General features: G+C 40.2%; 2 protein-coding genes across 2 annotated transcripts in view; one reads left to right on the top strand and one right to left on the bottom strand.

Moving 5' to 3' along the window:
* LOC124777783 (ribosomal RNA-processing protein 17) overlaps positions 1-13,536 on the bottom strand; it is a 48,264-nt gene extending 34,728 nt beyond the window's left edge. Inside the window, exon 1 of the mRNA XM_047253294.1 lies at positions 13,056-13,536. Within this exon, the coding sequence (XP_047109250.1) occupies positions 13,056-13,153 (98 nt within the window). The 5' untranslated portion in view covers positions 13,154-13,536. The remainder of the gene's footprint in view (positions 1-13,055) is intronic.
* Positions 13,537-13,759: 223 nt separating this feature from the next.
* The window catches only part of LOC124774960 (TATA-binding protein-associated factor 172), a 307,412-nt gene continuing 297,529 nt past the window's right edge, over positions 13,760-23,642 (top strand). Inside the window, exons 1-3 of the mRNA XM_047249684.1 lie at positions 13,760-13,886; positions 14,230-14,281; positions 14,673-14,914. Coding sequence (XP_047105640.1) covers positions 14,271-14,281; positions 14,673-14,914 — 253 coding nt within the window. The 5' untranslated portion in view covers positions 13,760-13,886; positions 14,230-14,270. The remainder of the gene's footprint in view (positions 13,887-14,229; positions 14,282-14,672; positions 14,915-23,642) is intronic.

Raw genomic sequence — 23,642 nt, 5'->3', positions numbered from 1 at the left:
ATGTATTCATAATTTCAAATTACTTGTCAAAAACTGTTTAGTTTCAAGAGTGCTGATACTAATAAAGTTTGCTCAGAGCAGCTCGTGCAGCAGAAGTAGTATTTCACAATAAGTCCTTCATAATAATAAGTACATACAGAGCGCCTTCAGGAAACTAACCTGCTCATAAAAAATCTGGAAGCTCTGTTGTCCCATCTCTCACTGGAAAAAAAAAACATCCACCCACACCCACACAAGGAAATAGTGGCTGCTGAATTTAACTGGACAGATGTTTACAATACATCTAACACAAATGGCATTCATTAATGAAGTTATTTCCTCATTTGAAAATTGTTTTCCCTAAAGGTAACTTAAACCATGGATTACATAAGGAATAAAGGTATCATGTGGGACAAAAAGGAAACTGTATCTACTATCTAGGAACAACTCTGATGTTAGCACTGTAATGCATTACAAAGAATGCTGCAAAATATTGAAGCGGGTAAACCAGAAATCAAAGTAGTTTTATTATGAGAAAAAAGATAGTTACATCAGGCAACAAAGTGAAAACTGTATGGGATATAGCGAAGACAGATACAGTTGAAATGGAAATGACACTCACTTCTCCCAAAGAAGAGGCATCCATCATAAAATCCTTAAAATCAAAGTACTCTACTGGTTATGATAATATATCAACAAAGTTTAACCAAAGAGTGTTCATTTGAGCTGAATTCTATCTTAAGTTATTTGTGTAATTAATCTCTTATAAGCAGAACATTTCCAGACTTGCAAAAATATGCTGAAGTTAAGCCTCTTTACAAGAAGGGGGATAAATAGATACTGTCAAACTGTCGACCAATTTCACTTTTGCTAGCTTTTTCAAAAATATCCTGAAAAGGTTATGTTTGAACACAACAAAAATTGTGTTTGAACACAACAGCCTTCTTAAGCATCAGACTGCAAATAACATGTGAAATGTAAAATTTTCCCGGCGAACTAAATATTCAAAAAGATTTTGGGCTTGCAGCCAGTCGTCGTTAGCTTCCATCCATGATATTTTCACTGGACAACTGCCAGTCATCCTCAGGTGAGCCATTGAAGACTGACCAAGACGCCCTCCGTTCCACAATATATAGCTGCAGTTGTCCTGTCGAAATATCACGGATGGAAGCTAACGACAACCGGCTGCAAGCCAGAAATCTTTTTGAATGCAAATAACATATTGTCCATGTCACAGTTTGGTTTCCTTAAGAGTTCCGATATAGTGAAGGCAATTTAAATGTACAGTGAGAATGTGCTTAATTCATTAGGTAACAGATTAGAGGTTACTAGCATTTTCTGTGACTCATCAAAAGCCTTTGAGCATGTGAATCACAATGTTCTCATAAGTAAATTAGAATGGTTTGAATCTTACCTAACCAACAGGGTTCTGATATAGATAAAACTATTTACACTTACAGTGAGAATGTACTTGATTCATTAAGATAATAAATTAGAGGCTACTGGCATTTTCTGTGACCTGTCAAAAGCCTTTGACTGTGTGAACGACAGCATTCTCTTAAGTAAATTAGAATTATGGTGTCACTGGCAATGCTGCAAAATGGTTTGGATCTTATCTGTCTAACAGGAAACAAAGGGTGTTGTTGCGAAATACCTGTCGAGTAAGCAATCAGTCTTCATCTGACTGGAAATTAATTACATGTGGTGTTCCTCAAGGTTCCATCTTTGGTCTGTTGCTTTTTCTTGTGTACATTACCTTGTGTACATTAATAATCTCTCATCTGTTACATTGCCAGATGCTAATTCTGTTTTGTTTGTAGATAATACAAACATTGCAATAAGTGGCAAGTCAAGTACAGATTTAGAAATAGCTGCTAATCAAATTTTCACTGACATCAATAAGTGGTTTAAAGCTAATTCACTGTCATTAAACTTAGGAAAGACTCACTACATGCAGTTCAGAATCTGTGACAGATTTTCTTCCAGCATGTGTATAACATATGTAGACATGCAGATAGAAGAGGTTCACAGTGTTAAATATCTCGAATTACAACTCCATAGTAAATTCAGTTGGGAAGGGCATACCACAGAATTGTTGAAGTGCCTAAACAAGTCTGTATTAGCAATGCGAATGATGTAAGATGTAGGAGATACAAATATTAAACAAGCTTAATCATAGCTAACACGTGGATTAAGAATCATGAGAGAAGGTTGTAAACATGGAAGAGACCTGGAGATACTGTAAGGTTTCACATTGATTATACAATGGTAAAACAAAGATTTCAGAACCAGGTTTTAAATTGTAAGATATTTGCAGGGGCAGATGTGGACTCTGGGCACAAGTTACTGGTTATGAACTGCAGATTAAAATTGAAGAAACTGCAAAAATGCAGGAATTTAAGGAGGTGGGACCTGGATAAACTAAAAGAACCACAGGTTGCAGAGAGTTTCAGAGGGAGCATTAGGGACTGATTGGCAAGAACAGGGGAAAGGAATCTAGTAGAAGAAAAATGGATAGCTTTGAGATATGAAATAGTGAAGGCAGCAGAGGACAAGTAGCTAAAAAGACGAGGACTAGTAGAAATCCTTGGGTAACACAAGATATATTTAATTTAATTGAAAGAAGGAAAAAATATAAAAATGCAAGCAGGAGAATGGGAATTCAAACATCTAAAAAATGAAATCAACTAGACGTGCAAAATGGCTAAGCAGGAAAGGCTAGAGGACAATGTAAGGATGTAGAAGAATCTATCACTAAGGGTAAGATAGGTGATACCTACAGGAAAATGAAAGAGACCTTTGGAGAAAAGAGAACCACTTGTATGAATATCAAGAGCTCAGATGGAAAACCAGTTCTAAGCAAAGGAGGAAAAGCAGAAAGATGGAAGGAGTATATGGAGGGTCTATACAAGGGAGACGTACTTGAGGGCAATATTATGGAAATGGAAGGGCATGTAGATGAAGATGAAATGGAAGATATGATACTGCATGAAGAATTTGACAGAGCACTGAAAGATCTAAGTTGAAACATTTGAAACATGGCCCTGGGAGTAGACAACATTCTCTTAGACCTACTGATAGCCTTGGGAGAGCCTGCCGTGACAAAACTCTTCCATCTGATGAGCAAGATGTGTGAAACAGACAAAATACCCTCAGACTTCAAGAAGAATATAATAATTCCAATTCCAAAGAAAGCAAGTGTTAACAGGTGTGAAAATTACTGAACTGTCAGTTTAATACATCATAGTTGCAAAATACTAACATGAATGCTTTACAGAAGAATGGAAAAATTTGTAGAAGCCAACCTCAGTCGGGGAAGATCAGTTTGGATTCTGGAGAAATGTAGGAATACACAAGATAATACTGATCCTACAACTTCTCACGGAAGATAGGTCAAGGAAAAGCAAACCTACACTTATAGCACTGACAACATTGACTGGAATACTCTCTTTCAAATACTAAACATGGCAGGGGTAAAACACAGGGAGAAAACGGCTATTTACAATTTGTACAGAAACCAGATGGCTGGTACACGAGTCAAGGGGAACAAAAGTGCAGCAGGGGTTGGGAATGGAGTGAGAAAGAGTTGTAGCCTGCACCTGATGTTATTCAATCTGTATGTTCAGCGAGCAGTAAAGGAAACAAAAGAAAAAATTGGAGGAATTAAAATTCAGGGAGAAGAAATAAAAAAAATAAAAACATTGAGGGCTGCCGATGACATTGTAATTATATCAGAGACAGCAAAGGACTTGGAAGAGCACTTGAAAGGAATGGACAGTGTCTTGGAAGGAGGAACATCAGCAAAAGCAAAAACAGAATAATGGAACACAGTGGAGTTAAATCAGGCGATGCTCAGGGAATCAGATTAGGAACTGAGATACTTAAAGGAGCAGATGAGTTCTGCTATTTTGGCAGCAAATGATGGCAGAAGTAGGGAGGATATAAAATGTAGATTGGTGATAGCAAGAAAAGTGCTTCTGAAGAAGAGAAATTTGTTAACATCAAGTATAGAGTTAAGTGCCAAGAAGTCCTTTCTGAATGTATTTGTATGGGGTGAAGTGAAACACAGACGATAAACAGTTTAGAAAAGAAGAGAATAGAAGCTTTTGAAATGTGGTGCTACAGAAGAATACTTAAGATTAGATGGGTAGATAATGTAACTAATGAGGAGATACTGAACATAACTGGAGAGAAGAGAAATTTGTGATACAACCTGACTAGAAGAAGGAATCAGTTGGTGGGACATATTCTGAGGCATCCAGGGATCACCAATTTAGCACTGGATGGAAGTCTCTGGGGTAAAACTTGCAGAGGGAGACCAAGAGATGAATATAGTAAGCAGTTTCAGAAGGATGTAGGGTGCAGTAGTTACTCACTCAGAGATGAAGAGGCTTGCACAGGATAGAGCATCATGTACAGCTGCATCAAACTAGTGCTTACTAAATGTGCAAAACCTGCCTGACTATGAGCATATGCATATAAATAAGAACAACAATTATTTTTCCCATATACATACAGACATGCACAGCAAACACACTAATTGCATAAAAAAACTAACTATCCTACAAAAAAGGAATTAGTGAAGTCAGTACTAAAAAATATAGGAAGGAATATATATGTGTATGAAGATCGATTGATATGCAAAAAATAGAAGAGGTAGTGAGCGGTAAACAGGTGTGCAGAAAACACACAGCATCATTTTCTTTCATATAAACAGAGCTAACAACCATAAACACACAGCCATCCCCCCCTCCCAATTGCAGCATGAATGCGGTGACTAAGGATTACAGCTGGTGTGGTTGGTATGGAAGATATATGAAGAGAGGAGCAGGATGGGAATGGATTAGGACAGGCCGTGATGTGATGAAACATGTAGATATATCTAAAGGAAAGTTATGGGACTACTAAGAGAAATGTTGAGAGAGAAAATACTAGTAAAAGGTGGAGGAAGGAAAACAACTAGTTATGACCAACAGATTTATATTTCAGGTAAGTTTGACATCAACAAAACATTCTCTGCTGATAGCTACATGAAAAGAATGACCCAGGGTACACTATTCTTCTGCAAATTTGGGGAGCTGGAGTGTGCTCCAAGTCTAACCCCGAACAATTAATTATACAAGTAGTTTTAGATAAATGTCAGTAAGGTGTCACAAAATCCTACACCATGGAGTATGGTCAAGATATTGTGGCACAAGGTAGTGGTGTCATAGGCATTACATAAATTGAAGAAAATTGCAATAAGATTGTGGCATTCAGTAGATGCTAGTCTTATTGTCATTTCCAATCTGACCTTGTGATTGGTTGTGGATGAGCCCTCCCAGAAACTACACTGGTCAATGGATGAAAGACCTTGGAACTCAAGAACCTAGTAGAATGAATAGGTCACTATCCTCTCAAGCCATTTACACTGCCCACAAGGTCGATTGGTTGGAATGGAAGTTGGGTCCTCAACAGGCTTAAAGATCGAGATAATGATACCATTCTGAAACCGTGGGGAGAATTCTTCAGTAAGCCAGATATATTTAAAAACTTTGAGCATATAATTTTTATGATCCTCATTCAGGTGTCGCATAATTTCATTACAGATCAAGGCATGGTCTGGAGCCATCTCATATGACATGTCAAGGCCACAAAGAAGTGCTTATTCTGTAAATGGCTCATTATATGGCTCTGAGCAGTGTGCTGTCCTTCGCTTACATGCATGGAAGGCGGGAGGGTAAGAGGCATTCACTGACAGCACTACAAAAAGTGGATCACATGTTGCGCAACAACAGGTGGATCAGCGAAAATACCACCATGCAATTGAAGGCTGGGAATAGTTGGTGGCTACTAATGGCCAAGTAATCTGCAAAGCTTGACCCACACCTGAGAGAAGGTGAAATGCATTCCCAGGTAGCTGATGTACTGTTCCCAGCAATCTTTCCTGCTTGGAGCCGTTTGAAAATTATACGGGGTGTCATTTGAATCTTTGAAGAACTTGCTGGCAGCTTGGATTGTCACTGCAGTTTCCTTAGTCCACCACGTAACAGACGCTTGATGGTATGGGCCCTTGGAGAACATCAGTGGTACTGGTAATTACAGTTGTTATACATAGAAAAGCATTGTTGATAGGTCCAGATGGGGCAAAAATAAATGTGACACTCACATTGTAAACCTGTTGGTTTGCCATCTGGAATGACCGACAAGTCAGTCAGTTTGGAGGACAGTAGAACTGGAGTGTCAGAACCAGAGGGAAGATGTCACTGTCCCGCAGATCATTATGTACAGCCTACTGTAATTAGGCAGTGAAGTTGGGCACACGAAGTGTTAAGTCAATGGCCTAGATCGAGCCATGTGCTGCACTGACACAGATAGCATATCTGCCACAGAGATAAAATAATTCAAAATCATTAAGTAACTGTTTGATGAGGAGACCACTACCATATTTTCTGGAACTTCTCTACATGGTGTTATGCACCTGAAAAACCACAACACAGGGGAGGGGGGGGGGGGGGGGAGAGGGAGAGAGGGGCAGGGGATAGTTGCTGTAACACATTAAGCAACTCAGCATCAGCTAAATATTGTAAAAAATGATATCAACGTTTGTTTGAACCCACACAGTCACAACCTCCAATTGTGTGAGGAGAGGCATCCTGTCATTTTAGACATTTCAGTGAATGAACATCCAGAAACCCATGGATGTTCCTGGTTGGCATAGTTCCTACAGAAAGCATAATAGAAATTGAGCTCAGGATAGTGATTACCAGATAGAAGCATTTCAGCATGGCGACACAGGCAGGGTGATATAGACATGGCTACAGAGTTCAGAATAGAATGATAGTAGTTGTCATTGTTCAGGCAAGTGGCAGTAATACCCATTACAATTCTCCTGTACAATACCCCAGGAGCAACAGGCAGTGAAGAGGCTGGAGTAGTCAATCATGCTCCAATGGCTCCACTCACCACCATCTGCACTGGTGCAATGTCCAAGAACATAGGTTATGTATTAGGTAGAGTATGAAAAACCTTTTAGTATCTCCAGGGTTCTTCCATGTATACAACCTTCTTTCATGATTCTTAAACCAAGTGTTAGTTATGATTATGTTGTGCTCTGTGCAAAATTCGACCAGGCGGCTTCCTCTTTCATTTCTGTCCCCCAATCCATATTCACCTACTATGTTTCCTTCTCTCCCTTTTCCTACACTCGAATTCCAGTCACCCATGACTATTAAATTTTCGTCTCCCTTCACAATCTGAATAATTTCTTTTATTTCATCATACATTTCTTCAATTTCTTCGTCATCTGCAGAGCTAGTTGGCATATAAACTTGTACTACTGTAGTAGGCGTGGGCTTCGTATCTATCTTGGCCACAATAATGCGTTCACTATGCTGTTTGTAGTAGCTTACCCGCATTCCTATTTTCCTATTCATTATTAAACCTACTCCTGCATTACCCCTATTTGATTTTGTGTTTATAACCCTGTAGTCACCTGACCAGAAGTCTTGTTCCTCCTGCCACCGAACTTCACTAATTCCCACTATATCTAACTTCAACCTATCCATTTCCCTTTTTAAATTTTCTAACCTACCTGCCCGATTAAGGGATCTGACATTCCACGCTCCGATCCGTAGAACGCCAGTTTTCTTTCTCCTGATAACGACATCCTCTTGAGTAGTCCCTGCCCGGAGATCCGAATGGGGGACTATTTTACCTCCGGAATATTTTACCCAAGAGGACGCCATCATCATGTAATCATACAGTAAAGCTGCATGCCCTCGGGAAAAATTACGGCTGTAGTTTTCCCTTGCTTTCAGCCGTTCGCAGTACCAGCACAGCAAGGCCGTTTTGGTTATTGTTACAAGGCCAGATCAGTCAATCATCCAGACTGTTGCCCTTGCAACTACTGAAAAGGCTGCTGCCCCTCTTCAGGAACCACACGTTTGTCTGGCCTCTCAACAGATACCCCTCCGTTGTGGTTGCACCTACGGTACGGCTATCTGTATCGCTGAGGCACGCAAGCCTCCCCACCAACGGCAAGGTCCATGGTTCATGGGGGGGGAACCTGAGTAGGGATCAAAAGAAATTAAAAATGGGAGGAGATGATGTAAGGGTCCATTATGATAAGCCAAGGTAAGACCTAAGTGAAAGCCAAATTTTTGACAGTGTGCAAAGATATGGTGAGCAGGGAAATAAAGATGAAGGGGGAAGAAACTGCAGTAAAGAAAAGAAGGTATTTTTGGGGGAAGAAAGGGTGGGGGGTGGCTGTCTGGTGCCACTCACAACATCTGCATGCAACCTCTTCCAAAAGACGAAAAACAAACTTCGGAAACAGTCTTTCACTGTTGTGTTAGCACGTTAAGGTCTGAAGCAGATTTGCTAGCCCACTTAAATACGGTGTCTGAAAATAGCTGATCCAGTATCTGACTCAGTCAATACAATCGTTATTTTTCATCATTTAAATATTACAGGTAGATAGCTTCATCCTCAGTCTAATACTTCTGCTTCTCCTTCACTGCACAATAAGTCCATATTTTGAAAACAAGATGAATTTGACAACCCAAGCTCATTTTAAAACCAGTTGCATTTACATGGGAGTGAAAATCAGTTGTGAAACTGGCATCTAGAAGCAGATTTCCGGAATCAATTTTGAAGTGTGTACATGACTACCCGAAAGCGGTATTGAGAAACTGGTTTACGAGATCTGGCTTTGAGAGCCCCATGTAAATGGTGACTGAGGCTGCCAAATCCATCCTAAATTGTTGTTTTCTTGTTGTCTTTTTTCTTTATTTGTATTCTGATTCTGGTTCGGGGATACTCAAGTGTGTATCTGGAAAGGAGGATGAGTGAACTACTCTGTGGCCTACAGCCCATGTATCGATCAACAACTGGCCGACACTGAGCTGTGAGCAGAGGTAGTCTGCTATGTAGACCCAGAGGAAGGGACTTCTGTTAGGAAGTGCCAGATGAGTGTAACTCTTTTCTAATTGGAGTCTGGGAACTGAAGTCATTGCTGCTATAGTGGGAACTGAGGGGAGAGGATCCTGTTGACTAGGGGAAAGACATATTCAGAGAGTCAGTAGGGCCTTCAAGATGGGAGATGTGGACCTCTTCTCCTTGCTATATACATCTGCTCAGATATCATGTTTGCAAAGCTTATTGTCTGGAGAGATAGCATTCATATTTTCAAAATGTAAAAGAGTCGTAGGTTTTGTGTTCCTTCATCTTCCTTTTCTTCTTGAAACTGGTGCAATCCGAAACAAAAAGGCACTGTCACTCTCTGCAGCTGATAACTATTAGCAGTTAGTCCCAAGGACAGTTCTCACGTAGCATAGCATCAGTACAATGTCTTCAAGATGCCATAATTTGTGAAGTGTGAAGATGTCAGCCCAAAAATGCAAACATTTAGAGCACTGTATGGGAAGCGGAGTGCACAACTTTACATTGCAGACATGTATCACTCCTTTTCCTCTTCAGGTAATATTTTGTCTATGAAAGACACAATAACAGTACCAGTAGTCACTCTTATCTTTTGGTCCCAGTTGGATATAGCAGACATTATGGACACCGTGTTATTCCAGGTTTGCACACAATTCTCAGTCTGTCTGCAGTGTAATGTCATGATGGACAATCACAGCCTGACCCTTGTTAAGAATCTTGTGAACAGTGATGGTGACAGAAATGTCACTAAGATTCTCACAGAAGAGCTATGACTTTGACTGAATATAAAACCCAGCTACAGTGCACTTATGGTGCTTGTGGCACCATATCCTGATGAGAATTGGCGAATCTAATTTCTTTTGGCAGAATATTTGTTTTTGATAGGATAGTGGGAAGAAAACTAGATGTGCTAACAGACTTCATTGGAATGTGAATGGAAAAAAACTAGATGTGATGACAGATGGACCTGTATCAAACTCTAAGCCTAGGTTTGGTAGGAATGTTACAATTTGGTTGACAAATCTCAACATGAAAATGTGATTGCTGTAATAGATTGATGTGTAGCGTAGCCCAATTTATATGTGTGTCATTGCAATAATCTTATTTCTGAATTTACTGACAATTCTATTCATGCGGGTAAATTGTAACCTAACACAACAAAATACAACCTAATTTTAATCACGAACCATAGGAAATTACAAACAAGCATTCTGACTGATTACTGACAACCTACATGTTTGTTCGTATTCAGTTCCCATAGTTCATTCACGAGTGGTTACCAACATAGGCACACAAGGCAATAGCGACATACACTGTAAGTGCACTTTCACCGGGGTGTCTGTTTTAATCGGGAGAGAATCACTGCACACTTTGCTAGTTGATGTTACTCTGTCTTGCAGTTTGATGTAAATCAGTCACTGGTGGAGACCTGGACTGTGGGCCACAGAATACTTCGTTCATCCTCCTTTCCAGATCCACAGATCAATATCTGTTCTGGTACAGACTAGGTACTGGGGGCAGGGGTCAACATAAAGCGTCCAATTCCACCCGTCTGCTTTGACAGATGACGTAAGGGTATTGTGGCGTGTGACGTCATTACAGCACGGAGTTTGAGTTGTTTGTTTGTGTGTGTGTTGGCCGGCCAAAATTTGTTGATGGTAAGTAATTGTTTTTTTGGGTCTATTTTTTTCTAGTAGTAATGTTTTGTGTATTTGTTGTGTATTGAATGTGTTGTAATTTATGTAGGGATGTTTGAGTTTTTAATTTTTGAGGTGTTGTGGTTTTGGTTTTGTTTTTTTGTAGATGTAGGTGTTGGTTTTTTCATATCAGTAGTTACTGTTGACCTATATAGGCCAAGGGAATTGACCAATTCCTATTTTTGTATTTTTATATGTAGGTATAGGTGTTTTGGTACCATCAGCTGTGGTCAACGGAAATGTAGATGTTGGTGTTTTGGTATCGTCAGCTGCCATTGACCTATACAGGTGAAGAGATGTGTCCGATATCTGTAGATTTTTCTAGCCTAATTTTTTTTTTTGTTCATCATCTTCTGTGTTTTGGGACTGTGGTTTTTTTTTTACTGTTATATTTAGCTTATCCCCTCCCTAAAACCCCCAATTTCCTGTGGTTGTCCTGTTAGAATTTTTGGAGGGAGATGTTATTGTCTTATTTATACATATTTTCATGTTTTGTATGTAGTGATATAATAGGAGCCATATTCGAGACGCTTAGAATAGCCATTTCCGCCATATTGGAGATGTCATGGGTCAAAACAGATGGGTAGAATCAGACACTTCCATATTTCCTTGGGGGGGGGGGGGGGGGGGGAGGGGTATTCCTGAGACCAAGGCAGAGAAAATGTGCTGCTGTATAGGAAAGGAAGGGCTACAGAAATGGCTCAAGGCTTTATGCTTGTCACATACTCACAAAAGAATTGTGGGGGACAAAAGTTGTTTTGCAGATGGCTTCTCCTTTGATGAAATATATTTTGCCCAGTATAGAGTTGGTGTAACTAATGGTAGGATAATGCATATGACAAGTCTCACTGCAGAAGTTGTCACAGGGATAGGACCCATACGCCAAGGCTCGGGGCAAATGACAATCAATTCCATGTCATGTGGGAGGAATATTACACCACGCAAATTCAGAATCATAGCCATGCTGAGGCAGTTGGTTAGGGTATTCAAGAAGGATCAGTACTAGGTACCTAAAAAAAGCACTAGGGGGACCTATTCCTTTGTTGTCAATGAGAATCAAGAGCTGCAGACAAGGTTGCAAAATTTCACCGATATAGTGGATTTAGAGTTACCTACAATTGGTTTAAGTCCTATCTCTTTGGCAGAAAGGAGAAGTTAAAAGCATTTCACAAAGATATAAATACTTTTCAATATATAAAAAGTTAATTGAAGAGAGAGAGAGAGAGAGAGAGAGAGAGAGAGATCATGAGGCATAATCGGCCAGGAAACCCCATCTGGGGCAGTTCAGCCACCTAGTGCAAGTCATTCTATTTGATTCCACTTGCGAGTGCTGTCCATCAAAGTTACTGGTATTAGCCCCCATTATTCTTGATTTTTCATATAAAGCTCATCATTTGCAGTGATATAAAAAAATCAATCACATTAGAAATGTAACTCTCACTTAACTGTTTTCATTGAAAAGATGCAAAAGCTGTTTTCCTCCCCCACCCACCTCTCCCCCCTTCTTCTTCTTTTTTTTTTTTTAAAAAGGGTCTGTGGCTATGGTAGTCAACCTGGACCCTACTGCCCATCAGTGGGCATTCCAGCTTTCTTTGTGGGCATGATATGAGGCAGGTGTTCTAAAAATACTTTCAATACGTTTTCATAAAATTTTGACAAATTATTTGGTAGGTAATTAATTATTTATATACTCTTTAAGTTGCTATAATTCTGCTTCATAGATTTCTTAAAGTTAAGTACTTACTGGTACCTACTTTATAAATGCTATGGAAAAGTTCGTTGGTCCAAAAATTTTAATACTATCAGACACACAAAAGTGGGTGGTAGGCAGAAAAACGTTGAATACCCCTGTGCAACGGAAGTAGCAAGGAGGCAGTTTAGAGAGTGTTAAGAGGTTGTAAATGAAAATAAAAAGTGTGAATGATTTGCAGAAACATACAAACAAAAGCTAGAGATAACAGAATACTAGAATTAAAAAGATGCAGCGCTGAGCACACATAGTACACAAAAAAATATGGTAATTATAAGAAGTGAGCTGGGGAACACTCGTGAAATGATAAAATTAACGACTGACTGATGTGGTTAGATTTTTTTAAGAAAGTTGGGCTATTTTGGAGAAATCGTGGTTTGTATTATATTAATCGTACTTAATAACTAGACAATAAGAATAAGAAAAGAAGTTACGAACTGTGAATCACGTACGGACATTTTTAAAAAAGATAACACTACGACTATTCAAGTATTATGTGCATATGTTCTAAAATTGTATAACATTTTCTGCAGTGTACGGAAACTTTCATAACTATACAACAACAAAGAGCAGAAACTTTCATAACTATACAACAACAAAGGGCAACAATTTAATATAGTAACGATTTATAGTTAAGATATAAAAACCTTGAAATTACATATTTGAAAAAATAACACAACGAGTTTCTTCAGATTTAATTTACTCACCTTCTTGCCTTAGGATCGAAAACTATGTTCACTTTTGTTTTTCTGTTGATTGGTTTTCTCGGATGAAATACAGTGGGTACCAAATCGTAATCATCCATCCTTTCAGCTCGAGCTTACAAGATTTAATCGGAATATACACTGTTCCTTGAAACGCCTGCTATCACAAATTCAACACGAACGCCTTGCACTGTTTTTTAATACGTATCACCTAATATTACGTGCTCCTCCCGATCTTTGCTGACCAACTAATTTTCGTCACATCTAACACTTGTCCACAATAGTGAAATTTCGTTCGACAGGCACTTCCCGTACCATTTAAACATGCGTGCAATGCAATGTAACGTGGATGTCACAACAAATTAATTTTGTATACAAGTTATCTTTATTCACTTTTATTACTCGCACACATAATCAGAAACTGCAAGCACCTAAATTACTAATGATACTAAACATACCATCGATGTGATCTGCTGTGCAGAATACTAACCCTTAAGATAAATACCACACGATGTTTTCATTTCTAACATGAGTTGTTTACGAAACAGGCGGGGGTGTGGTGAAGCTGTTTCAATTTTGATTGGTTACAACCACCAAAATTTTTTAAATGCCTGGTTAGTTTTCGGCCAATCAGAGAGCAAGACTGGCATAAATTCGGACTCATCAGCAATATGGCTGTCAGTATAAATTTGAGTGTTGTAGGATGCCTTTCTCTCCGAGTAAAATATTTGTTATTGTCTGTTTGTTTGTTTATTTTTATAAAAAACATTCAAGATTCAAGTGAAATGCCAGGATGAGTGTGTCACATACGATTTGAGGGTTAATAACGACAACGTAAGTACTTTAGATGAATTGTGGTGCAGCAGTAGTGTTCTGCATTAAGATACTTGGTATGGATTTTGTTATGTCTTTATTGACAGATGATATGAACCATTCAGTATAAATAAAATGATATGTAGAGCTCGCTATAAATAAAAGCAACGACATTTCAGTAGAAATGGAATATCGTAATAAATGTCAAATTAACCTATTTACGATCTTAACCCCTCCATATGGGAGTGCACATTAGTTTCTAACACATTGATATCGCCTGGCCTAAAATCTTCAGCTTTGCAAGAGAAATTGTCCTGTGTGTTTTGTTAATCTAATTTGATTAATGACGTCTTTTAATTTGTAGGTGAATACTGTACCTGCTGTATCAAAACAAATTCCTGAAAGATGACTTCGAGGTACGTGTTAGTGGCCAAGCCGCCTTCTGAGTTATATATAAAGAAACGTGTACGATTACGATGTGGAAAGTACTCGATGGTAAAGTTAAAAGTGCCTAACATACGCCGATGGACGGAGCCTGCGTTTGCTATTTTTTAAAATTAATGGCGCTTAAAGAAATGTAACAGTAGCAATGCCTATTGTGGATACAAGAGCTTTGTTGCCTCCATGTCCAACCAATAATCCTAATTTTTTTCTAAAGAAAAGAAAAGAATAAAAGTTGTTTTCTGTCTGCAGTCTTAATATATAATTAAGTGTAGGTGCCTCATATTGTTCCATTTATAATATATTGTGGTTTTTATTGTATTTTAATGATAGCTGTATTCGTAAGACTTTTCTCGCAATTTTTAGGCTGGATCGGCTGTTTGTGCTGTTGGAGACTGGATCATCTCCGGTGACACGCCGTGCTGCAGCTCGGCAGCTGGGTGAAGTCCAGCGGCTTCACCCCCATGAGCTGCATCATTTGTTAGCACGTATTGCCAGTTACTTGCATAGTTCTGCATGGGAAACAAGAATTGCAGCTGCTCAGGCTGTGGAGGCTGTTATATCAAATGTCCCTCAGTGGGATCCACCAGCTCTCTCTAAAAGAACAGGTGATTCATATTTGAGATATCATTAATGAACTGTTTTTGTCGTTATAATTTATAAGTGCCATATCGTCCTGTGTACATGTTATTGTTGTACTTTAGAAACCAATGACATTTTCCTATATCTTCTCATTTGCGAGACTGTTGCTTAAAATCCACATGTGGCCGGTTAGGTTGTTGTTGTCGAAGTCTGTTACAGTCATACTATTGTTGCCTCACTTCATAGTTTTAGTTGCTTAAGGGATGAGTTGTAGTATTTGTTATATAGGAATGAATCCTTTTTATTAATCGTAGAATGCCATGAAGGATGGAAATGACAACAAATAGTGTCAGTAGTTATTCTGAGGAGACAGGATTTTGGGGAAAAGGAAACTGGCCTTCTGAATGTGAAGTGTGAGTGGTCATACAGTATTTTAAATATCAGAGAGAGGCTTCAGTGTTTTCTATGTTAACAAAAATAAAAATTATGATTTTCACAAAGCGTGGTTGTATAAGAAATAGAGGCAGAAGAAATGTAATTAGTTGTTCAGTATTGTTAGAGGCTTTGGATAGAATTTTCACACTGTGGACTTTTGTTGTTTCTTTATGTGTGAGGTGATACAAAACATTTTCTCTATTGCTTGCTTTTTTACGTTAGCATATCATCATATATTGAAATGTTTGCGTTGTAATCTTCTCCATGGCCTCTGTAAGGGATACGACTTGTAATGTCAGCATGATGTGTTAGATTTATTTCTCATGTTTTCTGAAGAATTTAAATCTTGTACTTTTTCAGTAAAGAAGGGAAAATTTCATGTGCCCATTGAAGTACTAAAGACATACAGCATTTTATTAAATGTTTGAACTTGGTAGCAAGTCTTTTTTGGAGAACATAATTGTAATGGGAAGCTGTGTTATTTACATTTCATTACGCACAAAATAGTTTCATTTAAATACAGTGGCTGGAAACAGCCAGGAAGTGCACAAGGTGTAAGCAAAGCTGTGTCAGGAGGCAAAGGCTATGTGAGTTTGTCTTATCCACAACCTCAAGGGTTTCGCTGAGATTTGAATTCTATTACTCTGAGAAGTAAACATTGTATTGGTTGTACATTAATTGAAACAGTGTCCCAGACTAGGACTTAGGCTGCTGTCACAGTAGTACCAGTATTAGTGGATTCCAATGACAGCTTATCTTTCCAAATCAGTTTGCTTCTACATCCGCGATCACAATGTAGCCGATCTCATCAGCCGAACATACATATTGAGATGACAGTCGGTGAAATTCAATTCAAATTCAATTGTTTGGTCATACTGGCCGACACAAAACAAAACGTGAATTGTGAGAAACTGGTAAGTTTACTCAAAGGAGTAGTTTATGGTGTTATAAGGATGAAAAATATCATCAGGATATAGTTCGGAGTCTGTAGACCAAAATCTCAGGTTTGTTGGAAACCACAAGCAGGCAAAATCTTTATCGGAAATTTTAGTTGTAATTTATGAATTCAAAAAATAGTTTGTTCGAGGGAGGAGGATGGCATATTTTATGATTAGAGAGAGTCTCTAGTGGATGTTTTTTGGGTTGTGCTTGGTGGACATTAGTTGTCTTACAAATTGCTATTACTGCTTACTGGCATTTTCATGCCAGTAGGGTGGTGATTCTGTTACGTGAAATGATTTACAAATGCAGTGTGTGTGTTTCCACATTTCAGTGCTTAGGGTGCTCAGAGCTTCTTATTCAAAACTTTCAGTTTGTCTTTTGTGTGTATGTTGGATGACAGTCATTAATGGTTAATTGACATATGTCGGCACAACTTCAAATAAAATCACAAATTGTAGTGTTTGTAAACTTGATTTTCAAGGTCACTACAAATCATCTTGTGGCACGTAAAGCCAAAAACCCACAGGTGAAAAGTTCTTTTGGTTAATGAAAGCTAATTTCAAGTATTGTAGAGGTGTGATTTGAGCTCAGTTAAAAAAAATTGATACTTACATTAAAAATGAAGTCACTAGAAGTGTCACTTTGATAGTTGACATCTGGCAATTACATCTTTCCAATATTTAGGCCTCTACCGTGTTATGAAAAGTACAATTTTGAAGTTTTTGTGTGATGTGTTAGAAACTATTTATGATACCCAAAGGACTAATTTGAAAGTTAATATTTTCAGTCTTGCTCCTCGAATACTAATTTATTGTATACCGAATTTTGCAGCTATGCTTCATGTAAGTGCAGTCAAAGGCTCTGTATGTAGTTGATTCCTTTATTAAGAGCTACACTCAATCTGAAATAATACTGCCACCAAAACCATTCTTACTCCCTTTCTCAAATCCAATGATCAGATGTTTAAAGGGTATTGAAGTTTCTGATTATCTGACTGTACTACCAGTATTGCATTAATTTTCATCGTTTTGTATATAATTAAGTGAGCTTCTGTGAACCCATAAATCTGACTTCCATTAATTAAATAATTCTTTCTTATTCACATACACATTTTATCCATGCAGCATATAATATAAACAATATATACTTTGGCTATGTAAATTATCCATTATGTGCTGATAACCTCATTGGCAGAAACTTTATACAGCAAAGTTGCATATCCTACCACTGTAGCATGATAAACTGTACTTGGAACTATGTGGTTTACAGAGATCCATAATGAGTTGTATCATTGAAACTACATACTTTTGTAACATGTATAAATATGAAAAACATAAACTACAGCATGTTAGCTTCGAAGGTGGCAGCCCCTTCTGGCACTAATTGGTGGTGGGAGAAGTAAAGTAGCACCACAAATTTATAGCGTTTTAAACTTTTGTTGCGTGGTGTTTTATCCTTCATCTCATATATTTATAAAACTTGATTGGTAATTCCAGTAACTGAGGACTAAGTGCACAGTACTTACCACACATTCTTTTCGAGACAGATACAGCTCATTTACATGCATTTGACATATTTATAATAACAAACGCCACATTACAGCTCTCGCCTCCATGCACAGAAGTGTTGTGGTATCCATCCAACCCTTTGAGGTCAAAATCTAACACAATTCGTACAAATAATAGATTCTAACCTAACCTCCTTGACCCCACCAAAAACTGATGGAGGAGATCAGATGCACTATGATCAGGCTGTCAGCCGAAGTTATCAGGTGACCTCTGGCTGTGGTGTCTGACAACCATCGTTGGTGCCACTGCGAATGCAGCCGTAACTCTGGAAGCTTGGAATCAGGCTGCGTAATATGCTTGGGTAGTGGATGTAGGCACGCACTGGTCACAGAAGACAGAGATCCGCGTGCTGATCAAGCTCGCAGTTATAACTTGTCAAATTCAATCACATATGGTAAATGATTATGTTGGTTATTGGAGTAAGAGTATATGACTTGTTTAGTTAAGTGTCACAGTAGCACAACAAAGTATTCAGTTCTGATAATTGTTGTCTGTCTGTCCCTTTTTTCTAGTATTTTATTAACATTCTGTTAAACTGTGGCCACCCTTGAATGTATGAGTGTCCGAATTGGGTTTTGGTCCCATTTACAAACTGAACTATGAATTCCTAGGTTACTGGCCAACATACTTGCGCATCAGATTAAACGTCCCTGTCCTTCGATACTGCTGCAAGGAGGCTTGTGTACACTTACCTGTAAATGAACTTTGTCAGCTTCAGTTCTCCTTATTTTTGATCCGGGAGGGATGAGTGGCAGGTATATTGGGCTAGGCAATTGTGCACAATTTTAGGGGCTTGTGGGGAGTCGGACATGCTGAAGGTGACATGCCAATGTGAAATGAAAGGTGGTGAAAACACAGAGGGAGGGGAAACTGTTGGATGGAGGGTGTCGGAACGGTTGGTTACCTGGGACTGAATCCAGGATGATTACACGGGAAGAGAGGAAGTACTGTAGAGGTAACCCCATCTGTGTAGTTCAGACAAGTTGGCTGTGTGGGGAAGTATCTGGACGTCCTGGGTTGTGAAGTAGCCACTGAAATTTAGTATGTTGTACTCTGCTGCATATTATATCACCACTGTTCTTGGCAACAGTTTGGTGGTGGCCTTTCGTGGTGGACAGCTGATTGTTAGTCATACCGACATAAAAAAAACTGCACAGTGTTTGCAGCAGAGTTGGTATGACATGCCTGCTTTCACAGGTGGCCCAGCTTCTGGTGGGGGTAGGCTAAGTCCTTGGCAGGAGAGGAAAAGGAAGTGATGGGTAGATGGATGGTTTGTGGACTTAAAGTGGACACAGGTGTAGATGGAGCCATCAGAGAAGCAGAGGAATGTGAGAAGTTGGTTGAGGAGGACCATATGGAGTAGACAGGAGAGAAAATGTTGAGGAATTGAAGGAATGAGGATAGGGTGTCTTGGCCCTGAGTCCAGATCATGAAGATATTGATGAACCTGAAGCAGGTAAGGTTTGGGAGTTTTGGGAGGCTAGGAAGGTTTCCTTTGGATGACCCATTAACAGGTTGGCATAGGATGGAGACATATATGCAGATTTGCCGAAGTCTTTATTTGCATGTTCAGTCACGTGATATGTACGGTAGGCGATAATGTCTCTATCGACGAAACTCTCCAGGCCACCAACAGATGGAACACCAGTGCCACCTCTTACAATGGCTACAGTTAACCATCCGTTGCCATGTGTAGAGGAATCATTAATGTCGATGCTGAGGTTCAGTCTACATCCACGAAACACACATGGTTCGTCAACAAGTGCAGTAGCAGCAATGTTCTTCACTGTATTCTTCTTCTTGTCATGGCTGTACCATGGCTTTGTTTGTATACCTTCCAGTCAAAGGAAAAGTAGTTGTGAGCCAGGATATAGTTGGTAATGGGTATAAAGTATGGGGTGGTGTTTTTGGAGTCTGATGTACATTGGAAGAGGTAGTGTTAGATAGTGGCAAGGCTACAGGCATGAAGGATGTTGGTGTATAGGAAAGGGGCATCAAATGTTACGAGTAGGGATCCAAGAGGTAAATAGGTGGGCATGATGGAGTGTCCGTGAAAGAAGTGGTTGGTATCTTTGAAATCAGTGGCTAGATTTTGAGAAATATGTTGAAGGTGTCGGTCAGTGAGGGCCTAAATTCTGTCGGTGGAGTCACAATAACCAACTACATTGGGGCATCCAGGATTTTTTTTGGTTTGTCGATGTTGGAGAGCAAGTAGAAGGTAGCTGCACAGCTACGGCATCTTGTAGAGTGAGCAGCGGTGGTTTTGGGGTACCTGTCCTGTAGAGATGTGCTTTTAAATGATTAATGGAAAATCTCATATAAAGATGTGAAACAAATTCTAACAAAGAGATAGAGGGGCTGGCCAGTACTTACCTCAGCTCAGTACAGCCGATAGATACACAAAAAACAGAACCAAAAATTTACGTTCCTAGCTTTCGGAACAAATGTTCCTTCATCAGGGAGGAGACAGGGGGAAGAAGGGAAAGTAGATTCAGTTACTCACAACCCAGGTTATGAAGCAACAGGGAAAGGAAAACAGGGAGGGTAGCAAGGTTGGAGGCATGGTTGTCAGAGGGAAGCCAAAGATACTCTACTGTAAGTACTGTGCCACCTTTAAACCAAATAGGATGCATACAGAAGTAAAGAGGTATATAGTATAAAGATAAACACAACTATGTAGGATGAAAAGATGCGTGAATGGCTAAAGAGGAAAGGGAAAGAGGAGAAGACTGAAGAGTAAATGGGAGTGAGGTGGTTTAACGTAGGTTCAGTCCAGGGGGATGGCGGGATGAAAGGATGTGTTGGAGTGCAAGTTCCCATCTCCGCAGTTCAGAGGGACTGGTGTTGGGTGGGAGAAGCCAAATGGCACATACAGTGTAGCAGGTTCCTAGGTCCCTAGAATTATGCTGGAGGGCATGCTCCACTACTGGGTATTGGACATCTCCTAGGCGGACAGTTCGTCTGTGTCCGTTCATGCGCTCAGCTAGTTTAGTTGTTGTCATACCGATGTAAAAGGCTGTGCAGTGCAGGCATGTCAGTTGATAAATGACATGTGTAGTTTCACATGTGGCCCTGCCTTGAATTGTGTATGTTTTACCAGTAGCGGGGCTGGAGTAGGTGGTTGTGGGGGGGATGCATGGGGCAGGTTTTGCAGCGGGGTCGGTTACAGGGGTAGGAACCGCTGGGTAGAGAAGGTAGTCTGGGAATATTGTAGGGTTTAACAAGGATATTACGGAGGTTAGGGGGGCGGCGAAAGGCAACTCTGGGTGGTGTGGGGAGAATTTTGTCAAGGGATGATCTCATTGCAGGGGTTGACTTGAGAAAGTCATATCCCTGGCGGAGTAATTTGTTGAAGTTTTCGAGGCCAGGGTAATATTGGGTGACAAGGGGGATGCTTCTGTGTGGTCTGGGGATAGGAACATGGAACATTGTTGTTGGACAGGGAGGAATGTATTGCTCGGGAGATCTGTTTGTGGACAAGGTCTGCAGGATAGTTGCGGGAGAGGAAAGCACTGGTTAGGTTATTGGTGTAATTGTTGAGGGATTCGTCACTGGAGCAGATACGTTTGCCACGAATACCTAGGCCGTAGGGAAGGAAGCGTTTGATGTGGGATGGATGGCAGCTATCAAAGTGAAGGTACTGTTGTTTGTTTGTGGGTTTGATATGGACAGAGGTGTGGATGTGAGCTTCAACAAGATGAAGGTCAACATCCAGGAAGGTGGCTTGGGTTTTGGAGAAGGACCAGGTGAAATTCAGGTTCGAAAAGGAGTTGAGGTTATGGAGGAAGTTAAGGAGTGTTTCTTCACCATGAGTCCAGACCACAAAGATGTCATCTATAAACCTATACCAGGCCAGGGGAAGCACCTGTTGGGTCTTCAGGAAAGCCTCCTCCATGCGGCCCATGAAGAGGTTGGCATAGGACGGAGCCATCCTGGTTCCCATGGCCGTTCCCCTGATTTGTTTGTAGGTCTGGCCTTCAAAAGTGAAGTAATTATGGGTGAGGATGAAGTTGGTAAGTGTGATAAGGAACGAGGTTTTTGGAAGATCTTCGGGTGGGCGTTGGGAGAGGTAGTGCTCAAGGGCAGAGAGACCATGGGTATGTGGGATGTTTGTGTAAAGGGATGTAGCATCTATGGTGACAAGAAAGGTTTCAGGTGGGAGAGGAGTGGGAATGGATTTGAGGCATTCTAGGAAGTGGTTTGTGTCTTTGATGTAGGATGGGAGTCTGCGGGTAATAGGTTGGATGTGTGCTAGTTTCATCTTCCTCCTATTATCTTGTTCCGTTTATAGTCCACTTCTCTTTTTTTTGTTTATTGATTTATTTATTTAACATTCCATAGTTTTACCGTTCGTTATTCGCTGTTTTCCAGCCAACAATCACTGCCAACAATATCTTCCACACCTACCAGTATCATCCATTTCTGTCGATTTTGTGTTGCTGGCAATATTTTTGTGCCATTGGCTATCTTTCTCTGCCACAGGAAAATTTTTTTGGGACATTTCTGCGGCACGCGCGATCTTTTTTGCGGCACTCGCGATCTTTTTTGCGGCACTCGCGATCTTTTTTTCGCCACTCGCTATCTCTGTTTTTGAGCAACGTGTGTTCTTTTCCCCTGATCTGTATATACTTGCTTGGTCTGGTCAACTTTTCCGTATTTTTCTTATTTAGTGGTCTTCCTTTGGTATTGAACATTACCAGCACAATTTCTTTCTTTCTCGTCCTTCCCTCCGTGTTTTATTCCTTCTTATGATTACTATTTTAACTTTAGTTATTTAATTTCCCTACCCACCAGTTACTCACTATGTACCCTAATCCTATACCACAATATTTACATTCATTCCGGAAACATGCATTCACCGTAGCCAAACTGCAATCCCACATACTTTTCCTCCGGTCCTGCTTAACCTTTGAAATTACCCCTAAAGGACTTACCTTAAAAGTTCCCATCTCTGGGTGCAATTCCTCCTTCCACCAGTCTCTCCTGGACTTCCAGAACCTTCAATCCTTAGCCCTTACCCAACTTGTCCTGAATCTCTACACTACTTCATGTAACCACCACTCCCAACAGCTCCTATCTCTCTTCAAAGTCCTCCACCTCTCAAACCCTTCCATGGAGAACACACTCAGGAACATCATCCTAGAAGCCAGCTGCAAACTTGAGTTCCATGCCACACACCACCTGAAAAAACTATCCACAGTGCTAGTGCAACACCTAAGAAGTGGGGTCCCTCTCCCTATCCCTCACAAACCCCAACCACAACAGAACCTTCAACAAACCTAGCCACCCTACTCAATCTCCCCATCCCAGCACGTACCCCACACAGACCAAATCTCAACTATAACCACAGTCAAATGCCACATATCGCCAGTCCCAATTCAGTTCTAAACCTCTCGTCCAGATCCCTCTCTCCTCCAGAGACATCTGTTCTATCAAAAGGCTTAACCTTTAGCCCCACGCCTAAATTCAACCACACTGCCCTGGTTAAAGATCTCCTCTCATTCACCCGGAACCTCAACTGGAAATATCACTTCACTACCCAAACACAGCCCCCAAATACTAGACCCAGTGTTGAACCCTGTCTAGAACAGTTCCGACCGCCTTCTCAAAGGGATCCTCCTCCCCTCCCCCAAAACCATCCCTTGCAGACATTTCAGGAATTCCTCACATCCAGTGTTGCCTCCCAGTCCTTCTTGAAGAACATCCCAACAACCCCCAACATCACCCCAGCTGAATCCCGTGCCATTAAGGAGCTGAAAATAGACCGCTCTATTGTCATCCTCCCGGCAGATAAAGGCTCCACAACTGT

Source organism: Schistocerca piceifrons, chromosome 2 (assembly GCF_021461385.2).
Source record: "Schistocerca piceifrons isolate TAMUIC-IGC-003096 chromosome 2, iqSchPice1.1, whole genome shotgun sequence".
NCBI classification, from domain to species: Eukaryota; Metazoa; Arthropoda; class Insecta; order Orthoptera; family Acrididae; genus Schistocerca; species Schistocerca piceifrons.
This window is presented reverse-complemented; position numbering and strand designations above follow the sequence as displayed.